A 10255-nucleotide genomic window follows, 5' to 3' on the forward strand; every position below is an offset into this window, starting at 1 on the left:
GCACTTGGCAAAATTTTGTATGTGGCAGAAGGATTCTTCTCAAGTGTATTAGAAAGAAAGAGGATTCCGGATGAGGGGAAGAGGAATTTGTTCGTTTGAATGTAAAAGGGGAGTAGGTTTTATTTGTTTTAAGCTTTTAGTATCCGGTTCAACCAGGAGACTCACCGAGAAGAATCTCATCAGTTTGCCTGTTAAGAGTCATAAGCCGACATGTTTAAAATTTATTGTAGGGTACATGCATCTTGTGGACCCAAGGAAATCCAGTCAAATGACTCAACCCTAATCATTTTATCATGTTTTTATTTCATGGAATGCCCTGGTAAGACACCTAGTTGGTTGTAGCAGAAACTTGGTCGGGGGATTATGGCCTTATGGGTTTGGGGTAGAACTGTCTAAGGTGTACCAGTACCAGTAATATTTGATTGGGACTATAAGAATGACACACAATCAAACCAATTATTATTTGGGACAATTAGGTAAGACCTTCCATCTATAAATACCAAATGGTAACTTAAAATTTTCATTTTGATAATATAACCTTAAACTGAGTAAAATAGTAAACCGTTCATATGTTGATAGAATATACGAGTTTAACAATAACTGTCATATGAAATTTACCCTTTTAAATATAAAATACAACACGAGTTAAAAAAAAAAACTGGAGATTTTTATTTATCATTAATTATATCGGCTAGAAACAGCAAGAACCAGTCCCAACCTAATTATTATTCGGTTTGGTTGGTTCAGTTCTATCTGATAGACCCGACCCATTGACAGATCTAGTTGGGCATCGGCCTACTCCCTAAATACTATATCTGATCTTATCCTTAAATTGCATTTCTGAAACTCTTTGCGTCCAATACTCTAAACCTTGGCTGAAAAAAAAAATTCATTTGAATAACTATCATATATCTAAGTATTAAAAGTGATTCTTCAAATCATAAAAATCATTCGAACAAATTCTCTTCGCATGCCAAACACGGCAAAAGAAGGAATTACACAAAACTAGGAAGCAGAATGGGTTATATGTTCTGTACGTTCCTCCACAAAAGTAAACAAAACACAAATGCAAGTGCAGGCAACATGCTAGAAGTACATATGAGAAACAAGACCACCTCAGTATCTTATAACATCAGACAAGTGGATCGGTCTGTTGTTCAGTTCAACTGGTAGACTGCCATAAACGGCATCAAGACACTCCCAATCCACAGTTTACCATCCTTCTCCTCAACTTCACTAACTGCTTTGACCACCTTCCCCTCACTGTCCTCCAATATCTGCAGTATTTTCCCCTCAGCACTGTATTTGACAACCACTGCATGCTGCTTGCCACCAATCTGCAGTAGATAGTGAGATTTGACAGAAATTGGGAGCTTCAGCATAAATTTCCTCAGCCAGGGGTAGAGGCCAGTAATATAGGCGTACATAGAGCGACGACAGTGGATTGCCACCCAGAATTCACCATTCTCATTGGTTCTTACATTGTCTGGAGCTCCATGTAAGGTAGCAAATATCTCTGAAGATCCTGCTTTCTCACCTTTCAACCAGTATCTCGTTAACCTAAATCATCAGAAATGAGATGTTCTAAGATAAATTAAGGAGAATAGCCAGCCATCCCTACTCACAAGCGCCTAAGATTGTGTTTGGTACCATTGCCACCATTTCTTCTTCACATGTTTGGAGCTGATCAATACAAATTGGTGAGAAAAATTTGTTGTCGTATCACACAAGAGAGTTATTTCTACTAAAAATTGCATGTGGGGACTAATCATTTCTGTTTAGAGTAGAAGCCTCAAATGTGATGTTTTACCAATAAACGGCAGTGACACATGCATTCTTAGTTGAAGTGAATCCCGTATGTGATGTGACAAGACGTCTCACAAATTTGCACTGATCAGCCCCAAGTGTGTCAAGAAGAAATGGCAATAATACCAAACACAACCTAAAATCTTTATCATAATAAGCAGTAAAGTCATATTTATGAAACAGGGAAAGAAATATAGAGTGCCCAACTGAATTGCCCCCGACTGTGGAAAAAGCATATTTTATGAAGAGAATACTCACGTGCCAACACTACATTCGGAAAAGACAAAGAAGGACCCGTCCTTGCTCATGGACACCCCATTCGGGAACTGCAGATTCCGTAGAAGAACAGTGGTTTCTCCTGTTACTTGATTGTATTTCAAAAGCCTCCCATCATCCTCCCCCGAGAAAACCAGATGCATAAAGTTCCTGAAAGAGAAAACTGTGTTAAAAATTTCCTTATAAACAATTGAATAGAAAATAAGCTCAGATATGCAAATATCTAGGCATTTCATTTCAAAAATCAACTTTCACACGGTCAGAGCTGGACAGTTGTTGTAAAAGTAGGCAAAGCAATGCCTAGCAGCTAATTACTGATCTCATTCAATACAAGAAATTTAAGATACCTAAAAAAGTAGAGAATATGTAGGTGTTAAAATCCACAGTACTCACAATCTGCATCAGCTATATAAATCAGTATTTGTAGGACCTGTCCTGAAGTGATGTTATCTGTTGAAAGTTTTTAACCTCTCATAATTTAATGGTTTGTACAGGTTTACCTACCTTTTCCTACCTTTTCTTTCAAACCAAACACAGCCTAAAGAACTTGATCTGTTCAAACCATGGTTTAAAATGTCCCTAAGCTTCCTAATATTTCCATGACATTTCCATTCCCATGGGGAGCAACATGAAATTTTACTGGGATTGACATATTCCCCAGTGAACACTACCAGCACTATGCAAAAATACAAGAGATAGTATTATAACATAAGTTGGTGACAATATTATAGACATGTGGAGTCAAAATGTTATTGCCCACCTAACTTACATGATTAGCGCTTTGAGCCAATTTGATATTCATTTCAAAACATGAAGTTAAATATTAGTTTTTGTTTGTGTAATAAATTATTTGGTTGATCCATTAGAACTATTTATATTTTCTATGAGTTTAAATTTGCTTAGCTCATTCTATAATGAAGTTTTGAATATTAAGGTTTATAGGACAACTTCAGAACGTATTCCTTGTTTATAACTTTAGTTTCTTAACCTTGTATAATGATTTGGAACAAGATAATAACTTTAAAAGGTGTGCCTTTGATCATTTCATAAAACATCATTTTTATATTTTTGCATATTTTACAATGTTTCCTCCATATACATAATTTTTACAATACTTCCATACAATATTTCTGACATTTCCAACATGTTTCCTATATTTGGAGGACCGACATTTCCACTGACACAAACATTTTAAACCTTGGTTCAAACCATGTGGCACTGAACAGAACAGAATGTGAACCAGGATTCATGTAGCTGATCCCATATAGTTGGGACCAGGTTTAGATGATAATGATCTGTTCAAACCATGACCAGTGAATGGTTGAATGGTTCACTGGTTTGACCAAGTTAACAGGTTTATGGAACTTAGCAGATTTGAGCTAAAACAAACCCATCATTGTCTGATGAGTCAATAAGTCTGACTGTCCAGCTCAACAACAGGTTGCGAACATTGATAAAAACTCAAAATTAGTTGTATGCCATCAGCTTAAAGCATTCCATATACACCATATCAGAGTTTTCATTTGACTTGATGAACTTTAAAACTATGATCTAATTTAGTACTTGACTTGAATTGTTATATAGGGCAGTTGGAAGACACCTTTTAAGTTCAGTTTTAGCTCAATGCGGTGATTGTTTTGTCTTGTGAAACAAGACAAGAATTTAGTTTTTCTGTTATCTCCACCCAGAGATCAAACAAGACTCACGTCATAACACCTGGTCAGGAATTATACAATATAAACACTCACAACAAAAGGCAGATATTATCATTAAGTAGCAACTGAGATATCTTCCACAAGACCAGAGAAAAGCTTAACAGAGAGCAAACCATTTGACCTGCAAACAAGAGATTAATTGGCTACTGAAGAAAGCTTTCTACTTTCTTTCGTTATTCCTAGATTAGAAATATATCTGTAGCAAAGAAGAGACTAAATTTAGAACTTCTAACCATTTCTGCATTCTACAAGATTTTATTGGTTTTTCAATCCGTGGTTCACAATTTCAATATTGGTAGCCATTCCATCATGTAGAGATAGAGAAATTTTAGGGATGTTTTGTTAATTTCACTAATATACATGGAAAATCTAAAAAACCAGGGAAGCTTTCTGAAAACATGGAATAATTATATTATTTAACTTTCAAAGAATCATTAGAAGTATAATTTTATCATAGTAAACAATTGTATAAATCAAATAAGTGAAGATTAAAATACTTAAAAAGGTATCTTTCTCTTCGTCTCCCTTTTAATCTTTTGTCTTTCTTGTTATTATACATTTTGATTAGATTGAGAATCCTCTTTTGTAATTGTCTGCCTTTTTTTTTTCTTTTTCTTATGAATTATAGTGATTTAGATAAGTGACTCATTTCAAAATAGCAAGCACATCATCCAATCACTAAATTCCCATTTATTCTTGTAGGAAGAGATTTTTAAAAAATTATAATGATTTTAATGAAATATCAGAAAGTTTTTTATGATATTCTGAAATGTTAAACATTAAATGTAATTTAATGTAAGTTTATCAATGAAATTTGAACTACCACTGACACATCAGCAATATATCAGAGGATAATAGTACAAAAGTCCCTTAAAAAATTGTGTCACCGCCTAGCCAAAAGAGGAGATTTCATCGATTTTTGCCAAGTCTTGTGAACCATGTTTCAGTCTAAAAAGTTCTCTCATAGAGACTCTAGCCACCTATTCAATACAATGGTCCATTTTCCTGACCATGCCTACTATCTCATAATGGAGAGGCTCTTGCCAACTGAGTTTGGGGCATACACTTATTGCCTTGCCCCTGAAACCTTCTAAAACCATGCTCTAAGATAGAATCCAGTTACGGTTTAGGTACATACAGGAAAAGATGGGAAGAAAACAAGAGAACAACAATTATGATGAAAAAAAAAATCATTCGCAACAAGCATAACAAGATCCAGAGTGCATATTATGGCCTTGATAATTGAACTTATGCTAGGAACTGCCTACCTCCTCTGGTATTTGATGCTGCTATCTGTAAAATACACATTTCCTTCATCATCAATGTCCAAATCATTAGTAAACCTCAATGGAACCCCTTCTGCCTGAGTCACAAGTGGTGTTGCCAAACCACCTTCTGCTCCCACCTTCATCAACCCAAAATATGCATCAGCAATGTACAAGTCCCCTGTTTTCTTGTCAAACCTAAGCCCCAATGGCCGACCACAGATGTGTTCATTCTTCACGTAACTAAGAGGTGATGGCTTTGGACTACACAGTTCTGACCTGAATCCAGTTCAAAGATGGCAAAAGACATCAAGTGAAAATTGGAGGAATAAAAATACATAAGAAGTTTTGCAAAGATGAACAATTATGCTCAGCATTCCAGGATGAAATGAGTTAATAGACCTTATTCCATGATTAAATGACCACATGGGAGTTTCTTTTTGAAAACATTTTGTTGGTTATGACACATGATGCCCTCGAAGGCATGCCCTCAGCTTGAGGGCCTCAGGTGCAATTTGCATTTCCATACAAAATTTCTAGTGACAATGAAATGGGAAGATTGATGTATTTGAACCCGAATCAAACCAGAGCTCAAGTTGAGAGAAATAAGTTACTTCATTAGAATAATCAATAATGGCAATGATTACTGTAATCAATTTGGCCCTTTCTTTAAACCATACATTGCGAATTACCAAGTCAACTCAGAAACTATTAAAATTGACTCCCGTCCACTTCCAACTGGATGAAATTCGTATACAATGAAGTATGGTTCAGTTACCAACCTTCCAAGATGTGCAAGAGAAGACTTAGAGGCATATATCAAGAGTTCAGATACTCTCCCTTCCATGATGTATGCAAGAATACATAAAGGTATGTAGTATAAAATTACTGGATTGTTATCATATATGCTATGAGTGATTAGCAAAACTGCTGGATGATCTAACTGGAAACTAACATCCCAAAAACAGAAAAGTCATATCCTAATGCATGTGATCCACTAATGCGTCTTTCTTAATCAATCAATAGCACCTTTTTAGTGGTCACTCTTAGACTCAAAGCTGATTTTTTGTAGGATAGGACTGTACCGGATGGATCTCTCACTAGGACTAGGAAATCCTGCAAGGGGTGGATACTGGATAGGAAAACCAAAGAACTCAATAGAGAAGAACAAGAAAAGAAGCAAGAAGCAAAGACAGTCAAGCTCTGGAGGGATTATGAGACACTTCCTCCAAAAGACCTATCTTGAGCTTCTTTAATGTCACTTAAAACCCCTCCTTAGGCCCAAACCCTATGAAAATCCCATGTAAGAGGAGGCCAAGTAGGAAATAGGCTCAATCTTGAATAAGGAGATGGAATAGATGGTTGGGCAAAGTTCTTTCAGAGGATTTTCTGGACGTCAAAGGTCTTCCCAAAATTTTGACTTTACTAACATAAGAGACATCATAACAAATGTGTACAAGGAATGTAGGATACAGCAATGAGATAGCTTTCCAAGGAGAGGCCATTGTTGCTCTGGTAGCCACCCTAGCATCCTAGCCATTGACAGCCCAGCCCACAAATTATCCTACTCAAGTGAGAATCTCCAAAAACATTTCCTAAGGAGAGTTGAATTTCCTTGCACCTAACTTGCACTCATGAACCAAAAAAACTTCCTAATAGAATATATAGACCAGCCCATCATCAACCTTGTAAACTCCACTCCCCAACTCTGAGTTATAGGCTCGAATGGATCAAATTATTCATTCATTGAAGTCTTTTAGAGAAAAGTTTGTTTGGGTTAGCCTAACTTAGCCCAAAAAAATAGGGTTGGGTTGATGTTTGGATTAGGGTTGAAAAGTATGAACCTGACTTAATTTTGGGTTGGATTATGGTTGAAGCTTTGACCAAGCTGTACCCAACTTAACCTTATATTTACATGTATAAATATTATGTAAACATGTATTTATGCATATAAGTAATTGTATTTGTGTTTTTTCACTATTCATGCATGTATCTATATGCAATTATGCATGTATATTGTATGTCAAAAATTTTAAATTTAAAGGCAAATTTTCTTTTCTAAAAACATGATAACCGTGTTCTTTTGCATATAATAATGTTAACACTAATATTGAATCATCATGAATCCTTAAGCTCTAGGAAATAGGAAATATACATTTGGCAAAATGAAGTAGAGATGTTCGACCAACCCGAGACTAATCCGAACCCAAACCTATCCTAACCCAATCAGATGTTTTAGGGTTGGGTAATTGGGTCAGGGTTAGGCTTGGGTTAAACAACTCAAGTTGGGTTAGAGGACCTCAGTCTGACCTAACCCGGCCCGATTTGCACCCGTACAAGTAAGGGTGCTCACGGTTCAGTTAACCGTGGGGTTTTTTCTTGGATTAAATTGGTACTATCGGTTTTTGGAAAACTGGTAACCGAAACCAAATCGAAACCATTCGGTTAACCGGTTGACCGGTTTAGTTAACCGTTGGTTCGGTTTATCGGTTTTTTAATTTTTATAGTATATATTATAAAAATATATAATAATATAATATATATATATATATATATATATATATATATAATATTATATTTTAATTAATAAATAATATATCATTTATTATAAATATATAGAAATATATGTATACCGGTCAGTTTGGTTAACCACCGGTTTTTTATATTGGTTAACCGAAACCAAACTGATACCTTCGTTTTTTAAAAACATCAATCAATTAATTCGGTTAACTGATTTTTCGATTCGGTTTGGTCGGTTCGATTTTTCGATTTTTTTTGCTCACCCCTACGTACAAAATTTGACTTCAATTCCAATTTCCAACCGTTCAACCCAAGCAGAATAATCGTCTCGGACGATTATAAGCGGAATCAGTCCAAACAGATTAGAAAACTAAAATTGCACGATGTACAGACCAAGAAGATGAAAATGACAAAAATCTAATTAACTCATACCTATTTGGGGAAGTATAAGCGAAACCAGTCCAGGAGTTGCCGTTCCAGAAAAGAACCCGACCGTCGGCAACTCCAGTGTAAGGTCCCCTACCGAGCGGGTCGAAGGCGACGCTTTCTGGACCTTGAACCTGATTCAGAAACTTAATCTCGGCTTTCTGCAACAGATTTTGAGTGTCCCTCTCGACCGGAATCTCTGACCATGGTGGCAAATCAATCTTGTGAGCTACAAAATCAGGGAAGCTGGAGATGGCACTGTGCTTAAAAGGGTCGATTCCACAGTAGAGAGCCAACAGGAGGAACACCCCTGCGAAAACTCCGGTGGGCGTCATTGCAGGAAATTCGAGTCCAGCGATAATGTGCCACGGTAGAGAATGAGAGGCACTTGGGGTTTTATGGGTCGACGAAGAAATCTCTTGTCTCTCTTTTTAGTTAGTTTGTTGGATGGATTCTGGTGTTCAACTTAAAGACTGACAGAGTGAGGAGAGAGCGGAAGGAGAGAGTATTGTTCCTACCTCGTAACAAGGTCCACACGCATTTTAGACTGACGAGTAGGTGGAGTGCTGGTTCAAAGTTCTCTCGTCACTCAATTTTTTCTTCTGGTAGAAGTAGAACGGGAATTGGGTAGCACGAACCCCCAAAAATCAAAGGGGTTGGTTTTTATTGTTCGGTCAACCCATAACAGGGGAAATGAAATCAAGGAGGTAATAACTCATGAGTCGAAGTCTCTGTGCCTGTAAAATAAAATCCGAAAACCTAAATTTCCCAAAACCAAGGACGTAATAACTCATGAGTCGAAGTGTCTGTAAATAAATTAAAATCGATGGAGGGAACTCTAAATTTTCCAAAACCAAAATGAAATTCGTAAAAATAGACAACAACGGCACAGAAACGTCCACGAACAGCCAATCCCCCGCTTGATTTGATTAGTCTCAGAAACACAGAAGCACGTGGAATTACTAAACGTCAAGATCCAACTAACGTGTTCAAACGCACGTTTTCATCCTCCATGGTGGGTCAGTTTTCCTATGAAATCAATCATAGGAATCCCTTTAATTATTCAATACGTATCTCTGCAAAAAGCTGGGTTTGGGTCGGGATTTATCTTTATATTAATTGAGGCCCGAACCCAAGCCCGGCCCGACTCTTGAGTTTGAGCATGCTCATATAAAGCTCGAAGTTTGGTTAGAAAATTGTAAATAGTGTTTGGTTTTCTGAAAATTTTATTGGACATAAATTATCCCTTAATTATTGAATTTCTTAGGGATAAATGTGTATTTTGACAAAACATCATAATTAAAACATTTAATATTGTAATTTTCTAGAATTTTCATTGCATATAAGTAGACCTGTTCATGGGTCGGGTCGGGCCGAGCTTGGGTTGGGCTTTTGCTCTTTATTAACATAAAATTTTCAGGTCCGAGCCCGAGTTCGGCCCGACCAACGGGCCTAAAACTTGGGCCTGAGCCTGGCCCTCATAAAAAGCCTGAAGCCCAACCTGGGAGTCTGAGCGCCGGTGCCCTCTGAGGATTGAGAGAATGGTGCCTGCTGAGTTCGCTGATTTCTGGGATTCTGAGAGTGAGAATAGAAACTGAGAAAGTGAGAAGATAGAAGATGACAAAAGTGTCGGCCAAAGAGAGAGAGAAAGAGAACTCACCGCTCGAGAGAGAGAGAGAGAGAGACAATCTAGATCTGGTGGCGCCAGCTGCCGGTGCCTGAGTTCGCAGAATGAAAATGGTGCGCCTAGGTTCTGGTGGCGCCAGCTGGAGAGAGAACTGAGAAGATAAAAGACCTAGTTCTAAGAAGAGAGAGAACTGAGAATGAGAAGAAAGAAGATGAAAACGATGCTGGCTGGAGAGAGAGAGAGATCACCGCCGAAGAGAGAGATGACTACTTCTGGTGGTGTCGGCCGTCGGTGACCAAGTTCGCAGGTGCAGCTGGGTTCGCCAGTTCTGAGAGTTGAGAGGGAGAAATGAGAGCCACTTATGAGAATGAGAGTGAGAAAGGAGAATGAAAATAAAATTTTTAAGTATTTAGAGTTAGGGTTAGGCAGTTTAGGAAAAGTCGGGCCAGGCCAGGCTCGAGCTGGACTTTTTTAACAAATCCCAAGTCCGAGCCGTAAAATAGTCAGGCTTGGGCTTTTAGGCCCAAGGTCAAGCCTACGGGCTAAAACACATGCTCAAGCCCGTCCGAGGGTCGGGCTGGGCCAGGCTACCCAACCCACGAACAGGTCTACACATAAGT

The 10255-nt window shown here is 37.7% G+C and overlaps 1 protein-coding gene across 1 annotated transcript; it reads right to left on the minus strand.

Moving 5' to 3' along the window:
• Nucleotides 1-892: 892 nt before the first annotated feature.
• On the minus strand, nucleotides 893-9088 carry LOC148847665 (protein STRICTOSIDINE SYNTHASE-LIKE 3-like). Its single transcript, XM_088948930.1, has 4 exons — nucleotides 8015-9088; nucleotides 5066-5341; nucleotides 2065-2232; nucleotides 893-1560 (listed from the first exon to the last, which is right to left on the minus strand). Exons 1-4 carry the CDS (start codon nucleotides 8341-8343, stop codon nucleotides 1158-1160), a joined length of 1176 nt encoding a protein of 391 aa, XP_088805056.1. The 5' UTR covers nucleotides 8344-9088; the 3' UTR covers nucleotides 893-1157.
• Between the last annotated feature and the right edge of the window lie 1167 nt (nucleotides 9089-10255).

The sequence above is a fragment of the Nelumbo lutea genome, chromosome 6 (genome assembly GCF_056320005.1).
Source record: "Nelumbo lutea isolate HS-2025 chromosome 6, American lotus-T2T, whole genome shotgun sequence".
In the NCBI taxonomy this organism is placed as follows: domain Eukaryota; kingdom Viridiplantae; phylum Streptophyta; class Magnoliopsida; order Proteales; family Nelumbonaceae; genus Nelumbo; species Nelumbo lutea.

Bases quoted from the DNA above. Each gene is read 5' to 3' on its own strand.
- LOC148847665 (XM_088948930.1), bottom strand. From the start codon at position 8,343: ATGACGCCCACCGGAGTTTTCGCAGGGGTGTTCCTCCTGTTGGCTCTC. The intron at 5,342-8,014 runs GTATGAGTTAAT...AACTGGATTCAG, and splicing joins GCTTATACTTCCCCAAATAG to GTCAGAACTGTGTAGTCCAA. The intron at 2,233-5,065 runs GTAGGCAGTTCC...TTTCTCTTTCAG, and splicing joins AGCATCAAATACCAGAGGAG to GAACTTTATGCATCTGGTTT.